This window comes from Xyrauchen texanus, chromosome 34 (genome assembly GCF_025860055.1).
Source record: "Xyrauchen texanus isolate HMW12.3.18 chromosome 34, RBS_HiC_50CHRs, whole genome shotgun sequence".
Taxonomy (NCBI): Eukaryota; Metazoa; Chordata; class Actinopteri; order Cypriniformes; family Catostomidae; genus Xyrauchen; species Xyrauchen texanus.
Genome location: NC_068309.1, coordinates 5,372,649 through 5,397,090, shown reverse-complemented (window position 1 = coordinate 5,397,090; position 24,442 = coordinate 5,372,649). Strand labels below are relative to the sequence as shown.

General features: G+C 38.1%; 1 protein-coding gene and 1 long non-coding RNA gene across 2 annotated transcripts in view; one reads left to right on the top strand and one right to left on the bottom strand.

Moving 5' to 3' along the window:
* The first annotated feature begins 1,134 nt into the window (after nt 1–1,134).
* Nucleotides 1,135–4,335, top strand: LOC127627488 (uncharacterized). Its single transcript, XR_007968558.1, has 3 exons — nt 1,135–1,485; nt 2,391–2,450; nt 3,912–4,335. It is a non-coding gene; the product is annotated as an uncharacterized LOC127627488 (long non-coding RNA).
* A 67-nt stretch (nt 4,336–4,402) lies between these two features.
* LOC127627487 (collagen alpha-1(XXVII) chain A-like) overlaps nt 4,403–24,442 on the bottom strand; it is a 91,699-nt gene continuing 71,659 nt past the window's right edge. Inside the window, exons 32-61 of the mRNA XM_052103884.1 lie at nt 24,187–24,240; nt 23,555–23,608; nt 23,280–23,333; nt 22,864–22,917; nt 21,912–21,965; nt 21,680–21,787; nt 21,380–21,433; nt 20,472–20,579; nt 19,961–20,014; nt 19,759–19,812; nt 18,254–18,310; nt 18,100–18,153; nt 16,418–16,471; nt 16,264–16,317; nt 15,944–15,997; nt 14,289–14,396; nt 13,845–13,952; nt 13,627–13,734; nt 13,439–13,492; nt 12,763–12,825; nt 11,157–11,210; nt 11,012–11,047; nt 10,887–10,904; nt 10,750–10,785; nt 10,437–10,463; nt 10,270–10,332; nt 10,015–10,183; nt 8,955–9,064; nt 8,550–8,750; nt 4,403–7,259 (exon numbers count right to left, since the gene is read on the bottom strand). Coding sequence (XP_051959844.1) covers nt 7,113–7,259; nt 8,550–8,750; nt 8,955–9,064; nt 10,015–10,183; nt 10,270–10,332; nt 10,437–10,463; nt 10,750–10,785; nt 10,887–10,904; nt 11,012–11,047; nt 11,157–11,210; nt 12,763–12,825; nt 13,439–13,492; nt 13,627–13,734; nt 13,845–13,952; nt 14,289–14,396; nt 15,944–15,997; nt 16,264–16,317; nt 16,418–16,471; nt 18,100–18,153; nt 18,254–18,310; nt 19,759–19,812; nt 19,961–20,014; nt 20,472–20,579; nt 21,380–21,433; nt 21,680–21,787; nt 21,912–21,965; nt 22,864–22,917; nt 23,280–23,333; nt 23,555–23,608; nt 24,187–24,240 — 2,223 coding nt within the window. The 3' untranslated portion in view covers nt 4,403–7,112. The remainder of the gene's footprint in view (nt 7,260–8,549; nt 8,751–8,954; nt 9,065–10,014; nt 10,184–10,269; nt 10,333–10,436; nt 10,464–10,749; nt 10,786–10,886; nt 10,905–11,011; nt 11,048–11,156; nt 11,211–12,762; nt 12,826–13,438; nt 13,493–13,626; nt 13,735–13,844; nt 13,953–14,288; nt 14,397–15,943; nt 15,998–16,263; nt 16,318–16,417; nt 16,472–18,099; nt 18,154–18,253; nt 18,311–19,758; nt 19,813–19,960; nt 20,015–20,471; nt 20,580–21,379; nt 21,434–21,679; nt 21,788–21,911; nt 21,966–22,863; nt 22,918–23,279; nt 23,334–23,554; nt 23,609–24,186; nt 24,241–24,442) is intronic.

Genomic DNA, 24,442 nt, shown 5'->3' with positions numbered 1-24,442 from the left:
AAAAATGAAGGTCAATATTCACTGAAAATCTACTTTAAAGCACATTTGTAAAACATCAAATGTATTGTGCTCCATGTGATTTTTGTTGCATGGAAAAAGTAGCGTGAGCATTCTGCCACGCAGGGTTGTGGAGTAACGGATTACATGTAACGGAATACGTATTTAAAATATAAGTAACTGTATTCCATTTCAGTTACAATTTAAATCACTGGTAATTAGAATGCAGTTACATTCAAAAAGTATTTTGATTACTGAAGAGATTACTTTGCATTTTATTGTCATTTGTTTAATTTAATATTTAGTTCTTTCAGATGGAAAACATTTAAACATATAAATGATACGATCCAAAGTGCATTTGAACAGCGGTGAAACACTTATGATGTGTTACAATCATATGAGCAGACAGAGAAGTATGTTTGAAGTAAGTTTGGAGCAGAAGAAATAGAAATAAACCTTGTGTAAATTGTCATCTTTACTCTAAGCTAAAATGCTATTTCTAGCATATTTACATGCGCTTTTTAACAAATAAATTCACGTTGGATCATAATAAATTTTTTCTAGTAAGACCTTTGATATTAGGGCAAAAATCATATACTTGATAATAATTTTTGTTTTGTTTTCCTGTAAAAATATCTAAAAATTCTTAAAACAAGATCAATTTTATTAATCTTGTTTTAGAAACAACACTGCATAAGATATTTAGGTTTTCAAAGAATGTATTTTTAACATGTGTATTTTGTCTTGGTTTTTATAGTCAAAACAAGTGAAAAATAATCTACCAGTGCTGAAGAAGTAATCCAAAGTAATTTGAGTAATCTAACTAAATTCATTAAAAATGTCATTTTACAGTATGTCATCTGTAGTGGAATACATTTCAAAAGTAACCCTCCCAACCCTGTTTGTACCATGAAAGACTTGATACAGGTTTGGAATGACATGAGGGTGAGTGTGTGATTACGGAATTAAAATGTTCGGTTGAACTAACACTTTAACACGCAGTGTGGTGATTACTGGTTGTATTATCAGTGAACACGTGCTAAGTACTGCAGTGTTGCATCAGTTTAATATATGATTGTACCTCACAATGAGTTCACCCAATGCTTAGTGATTGAATTGATCGGGATAAAGTAAGAGGACAGCTCGCTCGCTTTCTCTCTGTCTGTCCCCTCCAGCAATTTTCATCCCTCACACTGTATTACATTGACAAGCGACTTTGTAGTCACCCTGGAAAGGTCTACCGGCGAGTGTGCTTGTGTGAAGATGTTATTACTAATGTCGTGAGCGTGCTTGTGTTCAGAATGCATCGGTCTCGTGCGCTGCGTCGTGTGTTTGTTTGGGCGCTGCTGGGTGTGTGTTGTCGAGCGTTTGAACTGCAGGACACGATCCATGCGCTGATCGAGGAGAACATCCACCTTCATGACCAGCTGGAGAACCTGACGAGAGCCCTGAGAGAACTGCGGCAACTCCTGTTCCACCACAACGACGGTACAGACGTTACAGAACCCGTCAGGAGCCCCTCCTGTGCTGGTCTACATCACTTTTTGCTCTTCTTAAAATGCTCTTAAAGGGGTAGTACGCAAAAAAAAAAAAAAAACCTGCCATTGTTTACTCGCCTTCGTGTTGTCCTAGCCTTATAACTTCTATTTATACTTGTTCTAGGCAGAATGACAGCCTCAGTCACCATCAGTGTTGTGTAAGTTACTTTTTTTTTAAGTAATCCATTACAAATGACTAGCTACTTCTCTTGAACTATAATCAGATTACTTTACTAATTAATTTATTGGAAAAGTAATCAAATTACTTTAATTTCGAAAACGCGTGTCACAAAGTTTTTTAGTTTTTCTGCATAACAAATTCAAAATAATGTCTATTTTCTCCTGTTTCATTGTCAAACGCCTATAGACGTACATATAATCAAATTAATTCACATTTTAATTGTATTACACATAAATTATATATTTTCTAGAAATGTTTCGAACCTAAGTAATGTACTTAAAAGTAATTATTTTCACTGAATGCCAGTAACTGTAATCTGATTACACAACAGTTAAGCATTGCAATACTTTTGTGCCTAAAAGTAATTAGATTACAGTAACAAAGTAATTTGTAATCCATTTACACCCAACACTGGTCACTGTTCGCTTACATTGTATGTGATGAAAGTGAATGGTGACTGAGGCTAACATTCTGGCTAACATCTCCTTCAAAGAAAGGAGAAATCGAAAGCATTCTGGAATAACACGAGGGGCAGTACATGATGACATTTTGGGTTCACTGTCTCTTTAAATTTAAAGGGATGATGTTAGATGTGAAATGTAAACCTTATTAGAATTGTGTTTTTTCCACTCTGAGAGAAAAATAAGACCAAAATGACAATCTGTTTAATCCAGAGCATGACCACGAGCATGATGAAGAACTTCAACATCTATGGGAGGAATGGTCACAACACAGTGAGTTTATCTCTTTCTGTCTTTCAATCTCGCTATTAATACATTAATAACTTGAATTTGAATTTATAACATATTTTCCTTTTTTTGACTTTCTTTATTGTCCCCTGAACTAACACGGCTTATATTGACGCGCTGTGTAATGATGGAAACAGAGGACACCGGATGTCAATAATAGGCTCAGAGTCATTGATTGACAGATCACAAAGCTGACACAACATACACTCATATATTCCAAAAATCTGCTTATTTTCTGGTTTTCATGTCAAAGTTTAAATGGCGTACTCACTTTCGCATGCCCTTAATGTCAAAATCTGTAACTGCGTTTCATTATTAGAGGTTCATAATGATCTGGAATTCTATGGCGAGCACTTTTAGCATTTAATCATGAGCTGGATATGAATTATAGACATCCACCTTTCTATATTCACCACTTAAAATGCTCATTCTTGACATCAGGAATATCAGTGGAATTTTCCACCATTCATCCATTATGCAGGTCTTTTGCTGCACAATTGCACGGGGTCATCATTGTCGTATTGTGTGTCCATAATGCACCACACAGTCTCAATTGGAGATGGTCGGGACTGCAGGCAGGCCAATCTAGCACCCACACCCTCTGCTTATTCGGCCAGTATGTGGTTTGAACTTGTCCTGCTGAAAATGCCGAGACGTCCTTGGAAAAGATGATTCTGGATGGCAGTATATGTTGCTCCAATATTTGTACATATCTGTCTGCATTCATGGTGTTCTCAGATGTATGAGTTGCCCATACCATGGGCACTGACAAACCCCTGGCCCATACAGACACTGGCTTTTGGACCTGATGCTAATAACAGCTTCCTCTTTGGCCCGGATAACATGACGGCTGTGTTTTTCAAAACTTTTTGAAATGTGGACACTTCAGACCAAAAACACAGCTCCACTGCTATACTTTCCATCTAAGATGAGACTGAGGCAGGGCTGGACTGGTAATCTGGCATACCGGGCATTTTCCGGTGGGCCGACACACTTTGGGCCCGATCAGGGGCGGACTGGCCATCGGGAGGACCGAGCAGGCCGGTGGGTCTGAGGGATCAGAGATCACGCACATACAGAAATGGTTTTCGTCTTGCCCTTTACGCACTGATATTTGACCAGATTCCTTGAATCTTTTAGCAACATTGTGCAAAACTTGTTCTGTCCCAACATTTTTGGAATTGTGGTTGTAGTTAAAATAACATTATATATATATATATATATATATATATATAATGAACACTGACACTAGTGAAAAGCAAATGACCCATATCAAAACTGAGCCTTTAAATAGACAAGAGCATGTATTGATTCTGAAATGTGTTTTAAGGGTTAATATTGTTTAATGGAACACATGCAGTCCTGATGCAGCAATTCATTAAAGTGTGTGTGTGTGTGTGTGTGTGTGTGTGTGTGTGTGTGTGTGTGTGTGTGTGTGTCTTGCAGGCATTACACCTGAGACTCACCTGCTTTTGGAGCATGCTCTCTGTGGACATGACCTTCATGGCTCCGCCCACCTCATTTCAGGACACACCCCCTTTCTCTTTATTCTCACTGTCATAATGCTAGCACACTTTCTCTTTTGAAGTGCACATAAATAACTATACCTCCCATAACTGGTAAATCTAAATTTAGCAGCTGTTCCTTTTTATTGAGAATTGTGATAGAGGTCATTTTTATAGTATCAGGCCAGTGTTGAAGTTGATATCCAAGGAATACAATGCCACGAGGGAACAGAATAACCACAATGCTGTATGAATGCAATTATAATTGTGATAAACTGTTTATAGAGCAAATTGGACTGGTTTTGGGTTATTATATTTACAGTATAGTGGTTTGTTTTCACCCTGGATCATTCTGATCATTCTGAATAGCTAAATAATTATGTTTTTTATGTCTGTTGTTGTTTGTTGGTCTGGTACAAATAGATTTTTAAAAAGCAGAAGCAAACGTTTGGTGTAAGAAGATCTTTATTGGGTATGTAAGCATTAATTCCAATTCAGAATCCACATATTAACTGACACAAAGAACAACACTTGAGCACGACTGAGAACTGTGTGTAAAGAATAAACTGATTACTGAGCCTTAATTACACAAACAGAAATGATGTTGCGTTGAGGTAATCAGAATTCCAAACTTCTGAAATGGAACGTTCACATGTTTTAAAACGACTCTTAGAACTTTAGAAATAATGTAGAACACAGTCCTGGTACAGAACGACTTTTGATTATTATAGACAAATATAAACATACATTGAAACAAGAAGGCTAGAAAAATAAACAGATTGAAAAAAAAAAGCAATATATTGTTCTCTGGAACCCCAAATGTACACATTAAATAGAAATCTTATCAACTGTACGACCAGTTGGAATACGGATAATTAAGTTATCTGGAGAGAAACGTTGTTAAAAGCGCGTTTGTAACATTTAAATAACATTAAATAAGCAAAAGGGACTCACTGTATACACCAAAGCCTGCAGAACTATACACACTGTTGAAGAATACAGAAACAAAAAGCTTTTCAAAGAACACACCGTTTTTTCCTTGTTGAAGGGAATGCAACATGTTGTTCACAAGATTATGACCATTATTTATAGATGATAATACACTTGCAAGACATTTCTGATGAAAAAAAATAATTATCTATGAAAAATGTTTCCCCTCACAATAGGTATTAGTTGATGTTTTCACTAGTGAGGAGTATAAAGCGCACAAGAATTCACGATTGTGTAGCGAACACCCAAGACTGAATGGTGAATTGAATTCAATGGCAGATTAAAAATGATCGCATTTTGATGACCACTGCTTGTTTAAGTACACAATATTTCCACATCATATTTCAACATAACGTGGCACTTAACATGACAAAAGCACTGAATCTTAAAGACACACTTTTCAACAGCTTCATATTAGCACCATTGATACAGAGATAATAGTGTCAAAAACATGTCTGGGTCATATTTCACATCAAATTAAAAAAGAAAGAAATAAGAAATTATATTTTGCATAAAGACATTTTAATTGTAACATTTCCACCCCATAAACTGCAATAAACTCATAATAATAATAAAAACCCACAAATAATTATTGCTGTAATTCTGTAATCTTTAGGGGAAAAATACAGTACAATTACATTAACGAGAATCCCCTTTAGGATTAATGAGAATTAAAACATAAAAAAAAGATGCATAATATTAATGAACTAAAATGCGTACTACATTATAAAGTAAAGAATGAAAGTACTTTAATCCATTGTGTATTGTATGTATTGGTCTGGTACAATTTGATTATTTAAAATCAGACACACACACAAAAAAAAAATGCATTACATTAAAAATAATTTATTTGACATAAAAAAATGTCACAACACAAAATAATAATATTTCATTTTCTATATGCAAAATATAATGTATTATTTATTACTGTAGGTGAAATATAACCTGGACATGTTTTCGTGAGGGTTTGCCCTTATACACACGCGCGCGCACACACATTTGAACAAGACACACCCATCTGTCTGAGACACACCCCCTCTTAAAGTGACAGGTGCACCTCAGTCTGTTAAAAAACAAGAGTCAGGCATGTTAATATGCACAGTTGTGTCTGTTTAGTGACGGACAAGGTGTATGCTTGATAGAAAAACACACCTTCACTCAACACAAACATACACTTCCACAGCTACACTAAAATGTGACTTCTCTAACACACACACACACACACACACACACACACACACACACACACACACACACACACACACACACTTCCCTGTTTGATGGAGTAAAAGCCTTCCATAAAGAGATACACACTCAGCAATATATAATCAATTATCTTTTTTTTTTTTTCGTTTTCGTATTGCACTTTAGCATTTCTTTTTTACATGTGACAACATTACCGTAAAAAAGATCTGATGAATGTTGTGTTTATGTGTATAATATCTCCCAATGATCTTACAGGGTTAGTTCACCTAAAAATCAACATCCTGTCGTCATTTACTCACTTTCAGCCTTTGTCACCATTCACTTTCATTGTAGGGAAAAAATGTGCAATGGAAGTGAATGGTGACTGAGGCTAACATTTTGCCAAACCTCTCCTTTAGGGTTCGGTATGGGTTTGGAACAACATAAGTGTGAGAAAATGATGACAGAATTGAAGTAATTGGGTGAACTGTCCCTTTAATTAATCTCTGCCTTAAACTGGCTCTTATTTTAAAAGTACAAGTATTAAAATAATTTATGCATTTTATTATTGTACATTTGAAAGAGAGCAACCAAAATAAACATGAAAGAAAAAAAGGAAAGACTGATAGAAAGAATGGAAAAGAAAGAGATAATGAAAGACAGAAAGGGCTTGGCAGTGTCTCCCTGGCCTGGATGTCCTAAGTGTTTCCGCGAGATGATTGGCTTGAATTGTCGAGGAGTCAAATCTGATTGGACATCCGTGGCTGGTAGGGACAGGGATTCCTTTAGACTGTAGGAGTCTTTAGTGCTAAATCCCCCAAAGCCCCGCCCACACCACCTCTTCCTGTTGCTGCAGTCCAATCAGTGGCTGAATACCGAAGGAGGCGGACTGTGGGCGGGGACACAGTGTGTGGCGTTAAGCACACACACACACACACAATCAAACACACTCTTACACAAACACACACTACAGGAAGCACACAGGTCCGACCTCTAGGTGAAAGCGTGATGTGGCTGTCGTCTTCGGTAGATTGCTTATGCGTACAACAGGAAGTAGGTAGGGGTCCGACACTCGGAACAGGAAGTGAGCTTGTTGCCAGTGGCCGTTCAGTTGCTATGCAACAAAAAGAAACAAATAAACATTCCGAAGGTAAATCAGTCAGTATGTTTACATGCACAGCAATGGCATTATTTATTATGAATGGTTGTTTTAGTCCAACTGAAATCAAACTTTTAAAATGCATTTAACCTTCTGCGACCCCACGTACACATGCATGGATGTTGCATTTTGGCTTCACTATACGCAACGCATAATTTAAATTCATTTAAACCGACTGATGTCAGTTCAGAAGACTCTGTGCTGTCAGTCACTGGGTATCCATCAAAAATGTTTCAAATTTTTTATGCACATTTCTGAATATTCGACTAAAGAAAATGCTAATCATTGCATGTTTCCATCCACTACGTTATGTGCATTATCTTGAGGGAGCCCGCCTTGTCATGATGGAGCCTGTTGCTTCGGAGAGATTTATTTGTGGTGTTGGACATCGTTTAATTAAAAAAACTAGGATTTTCTGGGACCTGTGTAGCTCATTGATAAAAGACGCTGGCTACCACCCTGGCTATCGAATCTCAGGGCGTGCTGAGTGACTCGAGCCAGGTCTCCTAAGCAACTAAATTGGCCCAGTTGCTAGGGAGTTTAGAGTCACATGGGGTAACCTCCTCGTGGTTCGCTCTCGGTGAGTTGTGTGTGGATGCCGCGGTGGATGGCGTGGGGCTCCACACACGCTATGTCTCCATGGTAACACGCTAAACGAGCCACATTATAAGATGCGCGGATTGGCGTATCAGACGCGGAGGCAACTGAGATTCGTCCTCCGCCACCCAGATTGAGACAAGTCACTACGCCACCATGAGAACTTACAGCACATCGGGAATTGGGCATTTCAAATTGGGAGAAAATCAAAACTTACTAAAGCTGGGTTTTACTTAACATTTTGCAACTTAGTCCTGCTGTCCACATATGTGGACATGCATTTTTAGGAAATCTATTTGCTCTAGAATTTTTTAAATTTTTTTGCATGGTAATTATGTGCTAGGGGGCTTGCCAGGGTGTTGCTATGCAGTTGCTAAAGTTTTGTAAGTTGATTTTAGCATGTTGACAGGGTGTTGCTAGGGTGCTTTGGATGGTTTCCAGTTCATTAATAACTGGCAAAGGAGTAAAAATGCAAAAGCCTCTATGACATTTTGGCTCGGGTTCCTATTTCAATGTAATTATATGGGATTTTTTTTGACGCCAAGAGAAATGCTTAAGAAAGTAATAGCACACCTGTCCTCAACAAGCCACATGATTTAAGGCATCATTCTCAACATAGCAAAAATGAAATTGCAATGACATTCTCACCCAGCATGTGTCTGTTAACACATCAGGCTCCAGCGTCTCTCCAGTCCACGCGTGAAACCGAACAACATTCTGGGATGGGGGTCGGGAGGGGCCGTGGCTCCAAATCGTCACGTTCAGGCAATGTATTGTGATTCGCTGCTCGGCTCCGGCACTGAGCAGATGCAAGAAGTTCATCTGGACATGCCCAACACTGAACACCAGCTGCAACCAGCCAATCGTAAAGCAGCAATCAATGTTAACGCTTGATAATGTGATCTGTGATCTAAAGCGATTCTGAACAGAACTTGTTCTTTCTTTGTTCTTTCCTCTCAAAATACAAGTAGAAGAGTATTTCAAATGGAAAACTCAATGGGGTTAATACAGATGATTTGGTTGCTTTGGGAACGTTGTCTAAAAGTTACAGACCTTGGCTGTGGTGATGGGTCTAAGACATGTTCGTCCGCCACCCGTGAAGTTGCACGTCACTTCTATAGAGTCAGAGGAGCAGCCCAGATTTGGGTCGATCCAATAAGTGCCTGAAAATTTGGATTGGTTTAAACACATAAAGACAGTCCATTTATAACACACACAAATCAATCTAAAATTATTCATCAAAGCAGGGTTTTATAATGGTAAATGGTCTGCACTTATATAGCGCCTTTTTAAACTTAGCGGTATTCAAAGTGCTTTACTCTGTGACTCAATCACCCATTCACACACCAATGACGGCAGAGCTGCCATGCAAGTCACTAGCCTGCCATTGGGAGCAACTTGGGGTTCAGAGTCTTGCCCAAGGACACTTCGGCATGTGGAGTCGTTTGGGCTGGGAATCGAACCGCCAACCCTGCGATTAGTGGCCGACCCGCTCTACCACCTGAGCCACAGCCGCCCAATTTGTTAGTAAACAAATCAGTGAAGATTTTTACACATTCAAATGGTTTAAGTGTGTCTTTCAAGTGTCAATACATCCAATAATCAAAATACATAATGAAGCGACAATTAATGTACTTAAAGTACAATATATGAGTGGCTAAATTTTGAACCAATGAGGTTGGAGCTACCGAGCATGGCACATCGGACATTTGAACATAACAACCGATCAATTGACATGGTTTTACAGACTGTGAGACGACACGTTTCCAACATATTTAGCAGCATAAATCTAGCATTTATATTTATTTTTGTTACATTATTAAAAAACTAAATAGTCATAAATAGGCTTCTTTCTCTGTAATCCATCAAAATGGTTTTCTCTCTTGGAAAGTTAAGTAGTGAAGTTTTCACAATATATGATATTTGCTGTGGTCTCTCATTAACCACTACAGCAGTTTTCCCTGAAATAGTCTACTTCCGTGTTCCCAAACAGGAAATGGGAAAAGGGTCTATTTAGGACCAAAAAACAAAAACCTCAAGATTAACACAGAAGACGTGATTTTTAGGATTCAGCATTACACTGATGTAAGACCATTTTCAGGTCCCAGCTCACCATCGTAGAGTGTGTCCTGACAGCCTTGCAGGTCTTTGCAGAGTCGAGCAGGATGATCCCGTGTGCCCAGTGGATTCTTCAAGCTGTGAACCAGAGAACTCAAGTAATGGAGAGTCCGCAAGATCTCTGGAGCCTGATCCAACATGGGCATGTCCAACAATCCCTGACCCTGAGAGAGAGAACATTGAGACACCCTCATCAATAACAATGTCCTTCTAGTGAATAGTAATGTGTGTTGTGTTTGAATGCTGTCACCTCAAATTTTTGTGACTGTGTTTCCATAAAAACTGGCATGGCTACACCAAGACCATCTTGCATCTGTTAAAATAAATATATATATACACACACTCATAAGAGTGAACTTAAGATACAGATTGTAACCTTACAAATGAATGTGTGAACAATAAATGTAATGTACTTACAAAGTTCAATGGGACTCCTAATGGGCCCTTCAGAGAACAGAAACATAAAACAATTAACCTTTGGGGTCATTTGGGGACATCCTCATCCCCTAATTCATTCAAATGTAACAAATAGTGCTTTTATAAACTCTATAAATGCAAAAGGTTTTCTGTTAGGGTTTGTCTGTACTCATCACCATTAGCTTTACACAAAAACAAAAAGTCTATGGTATGTCCTCTTTTAGACGGCCAAATAAATGCAAGTACGTGGTTGTGTTTTTAAGATATTGGTATTATTATTATCAAGCATTAAAGAAAGAACTGATTGTTGTACCGGAGGTCCTGGAGGGCCACGTGGTCCCGGAGCGCCCTTGAAAAACACAAAAATAAACAAGTTAAAATAGATGACAGAGCATTAAATAAAATCACTGATTGGTGTGATATTTTGTGTCTGTGTGTTTAAAGACTTACTCTAGGACCCTGAACACCCTGTATGGAAAAGAATGAACACGTTTATGAGAAATCCATCTTTTTCTCATCAGATACATAGAGAGAAGAAGATTGAGAGAAAGAGATAATCTGTCTTTATATCTCACCATTCCTCCTTTGCTGCCAGTGTCTCCTCTCGGGCCCTACAGAGAGACGTCAGTGAGAAATCAGAAGTCATTTGTAAGTCATACGGCAGATCTGACCTTAATTTACACCATCGTTATGTGTGAAAGTGATGTGAAATATACTCACTGGATTACCGATAGGGCCAATTACACCAACAGGTCCAGCTAAACCACCTCTACCCTGAAACCAACAAACCAGCAGATCAATATTACAACAAGACCAGACAGACAGACAGATTTGTTTGACAGACAGAAAGACAGATTTTTTCGAAAGACAGATCTGTTTGACAGACAGACAGATATTTTTGACAGACAGACAGATAGATTTGTTTGACAGACAGACAGACAGATATGTTTGACAGACAGACAGATAGATTTGTTTGACAGACAGACAGATTTTTTTGACAGACAGACAGATAAATTTGTTCGACAGACAGACAGATTTGTCTGACAGACAGAGAGACAGATATTTTTGACAGACAGACAGATAGATTTGTTTGACAGACAGACAGATAGATTTGTTCGACAGACAGACAGACAGATATTTCTGACAAACAGACAGATAGATTTGTTTGACAGACAGATTTGTTTGACAGACAGACAGACAGACATATATATTAGTCTGTCAGACAGGCAGACAGATTTGTTTGAGAGACAGACAGATAGATTTGTTCGACAGACAGACAGATATTTTTGACAGACAGACAGACATATCTTTACACAGACAGACAGATATAATTATTTGACAGATAGATAGACAGATTTGTTTGTTCGACAGACAGACATATTTGTTTGACAGACAGACAAGTCTGTCAGACAGACAGACATATTTGTTTGACAGACAGACAGACATAGATTTTTTGACAGATAGACAGATTTGTTTGAGAGACAGACAGATACATTTGTTTGACAGATAGGCAGACAGATTTTTTTTGACAGACAAACAGATAGATTAATCTGTCAGACAGACAGACAGATTTGTTTGACAGACAGATATAATTGTTTTGACAGATAGATAGACAGATTTGTCTGAGAGACAGACAGATAGATATGTTCGACAGACAGCTTTGTTTGACAGATAGAAAGATTCATCTGTCAGACAGACAGACAGATTTGTTTGACAGACAGATAGACATAGATTGTTTTGACAGATAGATAGACAGATTTGTTTGAGGGACAGACAGATACATTTGTTTGACAGACAGACAGACAGATACATTTGTTTGACAGACAGATGGTGAGACAGATATGTTTGAAAGACAGACAGACAGACAGATAGAGTTGTTTGACAGACAGATATAAAGACATGTTTGTTTTACAGCGACAGATAGATAGATTTGTCTGACAAACAGACAGATATAATCACATAGATCGATGAATTAACAAAAAAGATTTAAATAGATAGGCAGACAGACAGACAGATACTAAGATAGACAGACATGCAAATAGATAGATAAAGTTTGAGTGCTGAAGATTTCGCAAAAGCAAAGTAGACATCAGACACACGTTACTTGTTGCAATGCTACTAAGCACTAGAAATAAAATAAATAAAAATCACACAAGTGCGAATGGGTTCAGATTTGTAATTTTAACCGCAAATGCGAGCAACACTGTTGCACTGTACAGCTCCGCATCTACTACACACAGAGTGATTCCAGGTTTTCCAGGATGTGTGGAAACCTAGAGTGTGTGTTTGTGTGTGTGTGTTTGACTGTGTGTGTGTGTGAGCTCACCATGTTGCCCTGGGGTCCTTTAGGTCCCAGAATGCCCTTTGATCCAAAGTCTCCTGGTGGCCCCTAAATAAACATTCATTTTAAACACCAAGCCCACACAAACAAACACACAAATACACAGCTATTCATAAGAAAATATTACTGCTAATATGTGTGTTTGGGTGTATTATCAACGTACAATAATAGACCATTTCCAAACTGGAACATTCAGTGACCACAGACACCATGAAAACATGGGGCTATTTATCACTGTGTGTGTGTGTGGCTAGCATTGGTGGTCTTCTATTTTCCATAACTCTACCATAGTTCTGAGTCTAAATGCAAAAAGCATTTCAAGTCTGCATAAATTAGGACACCACAGTAACTTTACAACAATCCTTGCTTGTCCTGTTTTATGAGTTTACCGGCTCAGGGTCTCAGACGAACAGTTAATACAGACAAAACCGCTTTCTGGCTTCTTAACAAAAAAACATGCTAATATGAATTATGAAGCTCTTTGAGCGTGTGTCTGAAGATATGCTTCCCAGAGGAAGGATCTGCTTAAAAATGATGAATCTAATCTCTGCTAGTTTTACTTGGCCACACACAGCACATTTTCATGGACTATCATTTGTCTGTTTTTCACCATTAAGAACAAATAAAAGTAGATGCTTTTCAAACTGGCAAGCACACTCACCTTTGGTCCAAACATTCCAAGTATCCCTGGAAAACCGGGTTCCCCAATGTCACCCTAAATTGAACATTGCTATTAATACTGTTTTCCAAAATGAACCCTTGGACTTTACAAAGCAGGATTAGTTATAGTTGTTTTGTGTAGTTCACAAAAAAGTAAAAAAGTTCAGAAGCTTTGTGTGTAATACTCACAGATTGGCCCTTACGGCCCTGGTCACCCTGAGTTCCAGGAAGGCCCATTCCTCCCTTAAAACCTCTCTTTCCTGAGGGGCCAGGGTGTCCAGGAAGGCCCCTCTCACCCTATTCATAAACATACATAACACATACATCAAAACAATGCAGTGGAGATAAATTCTACATCATTTTGCATTTCTCTGTAACTTAAATTATCCTCAGGGTTATTCTCGGACCTTTGGACCAAATGATCCCTGATTGCCTGGTAACCCGGCCACGCCAGCTTTGCCATGGGCACCTGGTTTACCAGTCAAACCGTATTCACCATCGTCTCCTTGATCACCCTGGAAAGTGAGAGACATTTTACATTTACATTTATGCATTTGGCAGACACTTTTATCCAAAGCGACTTACAGTGCATTTATTACCGGAGCAACCTGGAGTTAAGTGTCTTGCTCAAGGACACAATAGTGGTGGCTGTGGGGATTGAACCAGCAACCTTCTGATTACCAGTTATGTGCTTTAGCCCACTACACCACCACCACTCCTGAGAGAATTTACATGTCAAAAATAAATCACATTTTCAGAACATTAGCGGACCTAGTACTGACACCTGAGGTACTCGAGTAATAAATGTAACAGATAGATCATAGATTAGGAATCTCAAGGCAAATTCTTACTGGTATTCCTTTGCTTCCATCTTTCCCAGGAACCCCATCCATACCAGAAACTCCCTCCTGTCCTTCTCGACCAACAGTACCTTTCGGGCCGGGAAACCCAACAACACCCTGATGAGAAGAGAAAGCTGATCATTTATTCTGTTATTAAGTTTGAAAGACAAGTTGTTCAAGAAGGTGTATTTTTGATTAATTACTGAGTGAATCTCACAAAAACTGTCAAATTCCGGTCATACAGTATTTGACCATAAACAAGGAAGCTTGACTATTGGCCTAGTTTGTTTGTGATCTGAATTTCTTTATATACACACTGGTGACCAGAAGTTCAGATTTTAATAATGTTCAGATTTTGCTCTTATGAAAAGAAATTGGTACTTTTATTCACCAAAGTGGCATTTAACTGATCACAATATTTAGTTAGGATATTAATAACGTGAACATTTATTATTACAATTTGAAAAAAATATTAAACTACTTCAAAGAGTTCTCATCAAAAAAATCCTCCATGTGCAACAATGACAGCTTTGCAGATCCTTGTTATTATAGTTGTCAGTTTGTCCAGATACTCAGGTGACCTTTCACCCCTCACTTCCTGTAGCACTTGCCATAGATGTGACTGTCTTGTCAGTCACTTCTCACGCATCTTACAGTCTATCTGATCCCACAAAAGCTCAATGGGGTTAAGATCCATAACACTCTTTTCCAATTATCTGTTGTCCAATGTCTGTGTTTCTTTGCCCACTCGAACCTTTTCTTTTTGTTTGTCTGTTTCAAAAGTGGCTTTTTCTTTGTAATTCTTCGCATAAGTCCTCCTGAGTCTTCTCTTTACTGTTGTACATGAAACTGGTGTAGCGGGTAGAATTCAATGAAGCTGTCAGCGGAGGACATGTGAGGCGTCTATTTCTCAAACTAGAGACTCTGATGTACTTATCCTCTTGTTTAGTTGCACATCTGGTCTTCCACATCTCTTTCTGTCCTTGTTAGAGACAGTTGTCCTTTGTCTTTTAGGACTGTAGTGTGCACCTTTGAATTAAATCTTCAGTTTTTTGGGGGGCAATTTCAAGCATTGTATAGCCTTCATTCCTCAAAACAGTTTAACCTTAAGACATGTCAGTCTATTGCATACTGTGGCAACTCAAAATCAAACACAAAGACAATGTTAAGCTTCATTTAACAAACCAAATAGCTTTAAACTGTGTTTGATATAAATGGCAAGTGATTTTCTAGTCCCAAATGACCAATTTAGCATGATTACTCAAGGATAAGATGTTGAAATGATGGTTGCTGGAAATGGGGCCTGTCTAGATTTTATCAAAAATGACTTTTTTCTGGGTAGCTCAGCGAGTACTGATGCAGACTACAACCCCTGGAGTCATGAGTTCGAATCCAGGATGTGCTGAGTGACTCCAGCCAGGTCTGCTAAGCAACCAAACTGGCCCGGTTGCTAGGGAGGGTAGAGTGACATGGGGTAACCTCCTCATGGACGCTATAATGTGTGGTTCTCGCTCTCAGTGGGGCAAGAGTGGCTTAGGGACAACTCTGTGAATGTCCTTGAGTGGCCCAGCCAGGGCCACTCAAAAAATATAATTTTGTTTCTATTATAGTTATTATTTTTAACATTTATGATTATTATAACAAAAATAGTTGTATCTTCTTACTGGTGATCCTCTGCTGCCACGCTCACCCTGTTGACCCCGTTTACCCTTCTGACCCTTTGAGGGAAAGAAAGAGGGAAAGTGATGAAGAAAAACAGACTGCATTTGAGAAGTGAAAGTAATGCCAGAATGAAACCACAGAGGCTGAATTAATCTCATAAAGAACTAACATAAACACACATCTATCCCATAATGCTGTATTATGTGACACGGCTGTGATTTCTACCAAATGCTGTTTACAACTGTTATTCCAACGCATAATCTGAATCCAGACAAAACATATGCACATCTTGCCAACATACATGAATTGCTTATAGCTTTACCTGTTCTCCCTTGGATCCTTTGTGGCCTTGTAATCCACACGGACCAGGATCACCCTAAAAACATATTCAAAGACATGAAAGTGTGTGTGAATATGTGTGTTTATGTTCAAGCATGTGTGTAATATTATATATTATTATATCATAATGTACTCACAGGAAGCCCAGGAGCACCAGGTTTGCCTCTTAAACCATCAACACCCTGCTGACCCTGTGCAACCAAACAAATACTTTCATAAACCTCTTGAAAATAGGGATCTTATGTAGCATGAAGTTAATTATATATGCAAAATTAAAATGTATTCATTAATTCATCATCAGGTGGTACTTGCAAAACTCAACACCAGGGTGTTGCTATGTGGTTGCGTAGGTTTTCTGAGTGTACGTGCTGCTATGCCGTTGCATAGGGTGTTCCGGGTGTTTTTTTTCCTGATTGCTATGCTGTTGCTAGAGTGTTCAGGGTGGTTGCTAGGGCATTATTCCAAAGTATTCTGGGAGGTTTTAAGTGTGTTGCTCTGCAGTTGCTAGGGTGTTCTGGGTGGTTGTTCGGACATTGCTATGTATTTTCTAAAGTGTTCTGATTGGTTTAAAGCGCATTGCTATGCAGTTGCTAGATTGCTTTGGGTGGTTGCCAGGGTGTTTCTATGCAGTTGCTTAATTGTTCTGGGAGGTTTTATGTGTGTTGCAATGCAGTTGCTAGAGTGCTCTGGGTGGTTGCCAGGGCATTGCTATGCAGTTGCTAAAGTGTTCTGTTTGGTTTTAAGTGCATTGCAATGCAGTTGCTAGGGCTCTGTGGGTGGTTGCCAGGGTGTTGCTATGTGGTTGCTAAAGTGTTCTGACAGGTTTTAAGTTTGTTGCTATGCAGCTGCTAGGGTGCTGTGGGTGGTAGCCAGGGTGTTGCTATGCAGTTGCTTAATTGTTCTGAGAGGTTTTAAATGTATTGCAATACAGTTGCTAGAGTGCTCTGGGTTGTTGCCAGGGCATTGATATGCAGTTGCTAAAGTGTTCTGAGTGTTTTTAAGTGTGTTGCTATGCAGTTGTTAGGGTTCTGTAGGTGGTTGCCAGAGCATTGCTATGCAGTTGCATATTTGTTCTGAGAGGTTTTAAGTGTGTTGCTATGCAGTTACTAGGGTGCTCTGGGTGGTTACCAGGGCATTGCTATGCAGTTGCTAGGGTGTTTTGGGAGGTTGCTGGGCATTTCTATACAGTTGCTAATGTGTTCTGAATGGTTTTAAGTGCATTGCTATGTTGTTGGGGTATTCTGGGTGGTTACTTACTGGACAAAGTCAAAGGAGCCCATGATATTCTGATCTCTTGATATGGCTTGGGTCCCTCATTCAATATAAGTCTAAGGGATTTTACCCTTGTTTTATCATCCACCAAATCAATCAAAAGTCCAATCACTTAAAAAAGTAATATCACACTTCTCCTCACCATCTGAGGTATCATTTATGTCTGTAGCACAACCGATGTGAGACAAGTTTCATGCTGAAATATAAGACTCAGGGAAACCTTGCTTTAGGAAGCACAACTAATAATATTTTGTATTTCTTTGCCCAAAGATATTTTATTTATGTATCAAAACACTTATTTCTGTCTACACTAATCATATTATTTGCTGGGAAATATTTAAGGAAACAGAAAGTCAGATGTCTTGAATTGTCCTTCATCATAAACAATGTAATCCATAACACATTTCTTACATTTACTTAATTAAAGTTAAATCTTTTTAGCGGGATCTTAATCTGTTATAGGAAAGTCACATTTCGGTTTGAGCAGGCAGCACATTGGTAAATTATCTGATGCACTTCATATGTGATAAGGCAATATTTATCTCACCACATATCCTGGATCTCCTGACTCGCCCCTGTCTCCTCGCTTTCCTATTGGTCCCTGAAAACACAAGCCAAAACACATGAAGTTATGAATTCTTCTAATGACATTGGGGAGAAATTGCAGCCAGAGATAAAGAGTGAAGATGAGAGCGACTCACTCTGAGTCCTGGTGGACCGGTCGGGCCCTCCACCTTCCCATCATCCCCCTGTTCACCCTACAGCATTACATCATGCAAAACATCACATGATTACTGAAAACTGAAAGAAGAATATCTGATGTTTGTGATAGAGATAAGGATGAGTGTGTAATGCATTTCTCAACACCAAAGAAATAATTCCTTGCCAAAACAAAACTGCAAACTCTGATGATACCATGCTGCAGTGATGGTTTCAGATTGTAATATCATGGTACTGTTTGATCGTCATATTCATACATAATTTATTTTAAAAGCAGTTAATGTAATGTGTTACCTCAAAGACGGGTTTTACTACATTTACAACAAAATGCTCCACATTTTAAGCATTACAAAATGATTTATCATACCGTTCAAAAATGTCTCCATGTGTCCAAAAGCTTCTCCAAACAAATAAAACAATAATTGTTCTTAAAAAAACGAATTACACATGCAAACACAACAATGACTTAAGGTTTGCATAGCATGAAGACATAATTTGATTAATGAGACTTCACAGAATGAGTTTCATTCTGTGCCATTTGAGTCATCGAGTCTGTGTCATGTATTTGGCGCCATCTCCTGGTGGCCATATGTAACATTGCGCTTCGTGTGGATTATCTAATGATCCAAGCAACTGATTATCTTGTGTGGGCTTGTTTGAAAGATAATCACCTCATCTAAGTAATGGTATGTGATATTTTATTTTCCATTTACGTTTCGTGAAGTTATAAGCGAAAATGCGGCTTATAGGCAATACCAACATAATTGTCCAAATCATATACTTAGCTATTACTTGCTATATGCTGGGTTGTATTCTACTCTTTGAGAGTTTTCCAGCAACATATGACATATGACTATTTGAAAAGTTTGAAGTTGTTACTGATTGCAATAATATGTACAGTGCAATTTATTTAGTAAATTATCAAAATGGAATAATTCAGATTTGTCTGCGAATTTCGGAGCACTTGTTCAGTTTTGGTCATGATGCCTACATCTATTGGAAAGTACAGCTTATAAGCTTTCATAAGATACCTATTTTGTGTTGGTCAAGACTGTAGTGATTAATGCTTAGTTATAGTTATAACTATTTGATATTCTCGTGGGTCCATCCAACCTTAAAGGGTTACGTATACATCATGGTTGAATTTGTTGTACTGCATTTATGTAGATTTTAATCAATAAAAAAGTAACAAAAATTATTATTATTTTATTTATTTTTTTGCATTACAGTGATGCAAATTTGGGGCATTTGATGTGCTTTATTGTAATTAAAAATAATCTAAATGCAATGCACAACATGAAAAACACAATGCAATGCAAAACATCTCAATGGTGCTATGATAGGCTTTTTTTCATCATGCAAAAAATAATTTAATTTATCTTATTTTATTTTGGGGTGACATAAATCCTGGACATTTATTTGTGAGATTCACCACATGGTCACATCGGTCTACAGTGCAGGTTACAGGTAAGAATTCAGATGCTACCTTTTGACCTTTCGATCCTGGGGGTCCCATTGTACCCTGAGGTCCCTGATGACCCTGTAGAGTGAGAAAGAGATTTCATGCACTGTTCCACTAGCTGACCTAATATAAGTTGATACATTTGTGCACTGACACAGGAATGAATGATTCCTGATGTGCTAGTTTAATGTGATCATGCGATGGTATTTACGCTCGTCTCTCTCACCACATATCCTGAAATGCCCGGATCACCCTGCAGCCCCATCCGTCCTGGAGCACCCTGTGAAACAGAAAGGAAGAGGATGAGATAGAAAGTCATGTGAGAATTGGGGCTGTTTTTGCAACTTTCACTGGACTAGTTTATTGATTTGAGTGTTTTTAGTGTATCGTTATGCCATTTCTAGAGTGGTTGCTAGGGCGTTGCTAGGGTGTTCTGGGTGGGTGCTTAATGGCTCGATTCAAAAGAGCCCACCCACAAGTCTCTATGACATACTTTTGTTTTGCCTGTTTTATCATCTGCATGTGATTGTTTGGAATAGCAATGGTACACCTCCCCTCAAACTGGCCAAATAGGCAACTTATTAGATTTGGAAAAGAGCCTCAATGTGATATAATGCTGAATCTTACGTGTATTTAAACATGATAAATAGAACTTGCAATGTTTATTGTGCAGATTACAAACAAGATCAATTTGGTTATACTGCTAAAACGAACTAATAATAGCTGTTTGTGTTTACCACATGTCCAATGGTTCCTCGAGAGCCCTTTGGGCCTGTGGTTCCGATTGGTCCAATCTTTCCCATGGTTCCTGTCTCTCCCAGGTGACCGATGTTACCTTTGGCACCCTACAGGTAAAGTAAAATTGTTGTCAATATGGATATTGTAGCAATTTAAAAATAATGTAATTACTTTTAACTAGGGCTGTCGATTTAATGCATTTATTCAGTGAAATTAATTATATTTAAAAAAAGTAATTCAATTAATCATGTCCCCGGACTGTAATAAGGAATTTTCCTTCCATCTGAGCAATTCAAGATTGGAGTCCCACCTGTTTTCTCCAGGGGGCAGTAAACGAAACTCGCTGTATAGGCAACGTGCAGCTTATGCAGAGAACAAACCACACTTACCGAGATGCAGGCATCTCAAGGCGTGTTTTTGTAAGTTTCAGACTTCGTTTAACTTGACACAGCGACCAAAAAAACGGTATGTTTATGATGCAACTTAACAGAGACGCTCCAAAAGTATTCGTCTGAAGCACGTGTAGATTGACGCGTCCTTAGACAAGCCCTTATAATAAATCTTGGACAGATTGAGGAATTCAATTGCTAAATGTATTGCTCTGAACTGTAGGCCAATGATAGTCTTACGTTCAATATAAACAATATATTGCTTTCTAAAGCCACTTTTTGTATTATGTTTTTAATGTTTCACTTGTGTGCCAAAATAGCGTAATGCATTTTATGAACAGTATAAATGTTTTTTATAAAACATATATTTTATTTATAATTATTTAAATATAAGTATTTATCATTCTATACTGAATTATTGTTATTTGAGGGGCTTTCTCAGCAAATATGTATGTATGCGTGTTAATTGCGAATCATTTGATTTATTAACTGGCACACCATGTAATTATAGTAATTACCTTTAACCCCAGTTTCCCCCTTTCACCATTTTTACCAGATTTTCCTTCAGGACCCTAAAAAAGAACATAAAACAAAAAATGAAATTTCGCAAAGACAATAACATGAGGTAACAATCACGGCTCAGCAACAGAACAATAAATCAAAACAACGAATCTATCAATGCTGCCACAGATTCTTTACATTTCAACAACATATGGGGTTGGAACAACATGAGAGTGAGTAAATAATGACAGAATGTTCATTTTTGGGTGCACTATCCCTCTGACGTGAGACTGTATGTGCACAACTGTGCCACTCACTCTGACGCCGGTGAGTCCGGGGTCGCCCGGTGGCCCTTCTTTGCCCTTGATTCCAGGTTCACCTCTGACACCCTGCTCGCCTTCGCTGCCCATGTCGCCTTTTTCACCCTGTTCAAAAATCAAGATTACAATTTAAACTGTTTCATCCCTCTTCTAACTTCTCTTGCTGCACATTTTTGCAGTTTAATCATATATTCCAGGACCATTGTGAACATGTTTGTCGTCTTTTTACCTTGGCACCATCAGGACCAGATGGACTAGCTTCACCCTCCAAACCTGGTTCTCCCTGTATCAAACAAACAAAAGCATGTCCTTAAAGGAATATTACAGGTTCAGTTAAGCTCAATCGACAGCATTTGTAGCATGATGATGATTACCACAAAAATTATATATATATATATATATAAAAATCAGATAATTAAAATGCATTACATTCTTGTAGCAGAAGAGTTATTCACTGATAAGACAATACAAAAAGCGGCTTTAGAATACAATGTATTGTTTACTACCATATTATTGATCATAAGTCAATCATTGGCAACAGTTCACAGCAATCCATTTCACAAGTGAATTTGTCAATAAGTTGGAGATGTATTATGATGGCTTGTTTAAGGACCCGTCAATTTACACCTGCGTCAGACATGCTTGTGTAGCGTTTCGGGTGAGATGCGTCATAAACGTAATTTTTTGGTCACTGTATCAAGTTAAATATAGTTAAATATTTACAATATTTACAGCATTTGCGCTCATTCGAGTGTTTTGAACGCAAGAACGTAACGCATGTTTGTGTTGTGTTGTCTACTGAAGTGTTTTCTTCACTGAATAAACTGTGTGTTGCACATACAGCTGAAGTTTCACTTACTGCCCTCTGGAGTAAACAGGTGGTACTGCACACTTGCATTTCTCAGGAATCTTCCTTATTATGATCCGGGGGCATTGCGATTATTTGTGTTCATTTTTTTAGCGTGTTATTTTTAATAAAATTAGTCGCACTGACTTAATGTGTTAAATCGACAGCCCAAATATATATATATACACGCACATATAGGCGTTTAATGGGCTATGTTCACACGTACAATGTTTACGTTTTGTGGTTTTACTTTTGAAGTGGTCTGTGTTATGTAGTAGTTGCCTATACCCAGCCCTTATATTCATATAATTTTACAGACGAAATGAACACACACCCGTGGTCCAATAAGTCCTGCTGCCCCAGCATTCCCTGCCGGTCCGAGTGAGCCCTACGGAAACAATGAAAAGGCATAATAGACATTTCTTTCTTGCAAGTTTACATTCATTTGATTTAATTACACCAGTCAAGTTAGCAAAATGGCAATTATGTCCACTGATGTGTGACTGCAGAATTGTGGCGGGGAACTGCCAAACTCAGCCTGACATTATCTAACTTTAACAATGCAAATGTAAAACAAACATAGCTGTGATTGCGACACATACTCTGTGTTAGTCATTACAGCAGCTCAGTGGGGGTTTGAACTGCCCAAAACAAGCATATTTAGCAACAGCTATTTTTCCTGAGCGTAATTACACTTCAGGAAAGAGCGTTAAGGGAAAACAGGTTCACAACATGTTGAATATTTCTCACCTTCTCTCCAGGTTCACCTGGAAGTCCAGAGTCGCCAACTTTTCCAGCAGGGCCCTGAGAGAAGAAGGTTTATTTTGTTTATTTATACCAGAAAAGTTACATGCATCAATTGAAATTACTTTCATTTTTCAATTATTTTAAAAGGTGTGACTGAATGTGTAAATAAGATTAATCACAGCTGACAGAAACATTTGACAAAACCTCATTTTATAAATGAAGTAAATGATATTCTGTGCATGTATTGAGTATGTACATAATGTCTGCATGTGTATTACCTTCAGCCCTGGATTTCCCGGAGGTCCGATTGTTCCTGTGGCCCCCGGAGGTCCCTTGTCATAAACAAACAAAATCATTTATCATTAATATATCAACACAATACATACAGTACACACACACACACACACACACACACACACACACACAGACAAAAACATACACAAATGGAGCAGACTAATTAATCTCCCGAGGTCAAAATGGTAAACGGTGATGCAGATGTTAGCGTGTGCGCATTGCAGAACTGTTGAAAATCTACTTCACAGTACGCTCTTAAACTGCAAATGAGTGTTTGATGCCAGGAATGACAATCTGATGATTATTAGAGCGGAAAACCTGTTAATGTGCTCTTAATCACACTAGATGACAAACCAAATGCACATGTGAGTAAACATAAACAGAAGATAAACAGGTATTTATTAACATTTATTTGATGAATGCTTCAGTGTAAGAAAATGTTGAACCTCTTAGAGAGACACTTTGAAAACAATGGACAAAAAGATGAATTACACATTCTAGATATTTTTGTTTTAATACTCAGAGGATGGGAATATATTATAAGCACACAGTTTACACAAAAAGAAAGAGGGAAAAATATTTCTCCTGCGTTGAAGAGAATTAAACCATTACTCACTGGCTCTCCTGCGATTCCTTTGTCACCTGTGGCTCCGGATGGCCCCTGGATTCCCTACATAACAAATTATTGCTCAATTAATAACATGGTAATAATAACAACATGCCAATAAATGAATGATTAAAATAATACATACTAGAAAAAACATTTAGAAATGTTAATAAATAAACATTAAAATAAATGAACCTATTCTAAAATGAATAAAAAGAATGATTAAAACTTGTCAAAATGTTTTTTAATAATTACATTTTTGAAA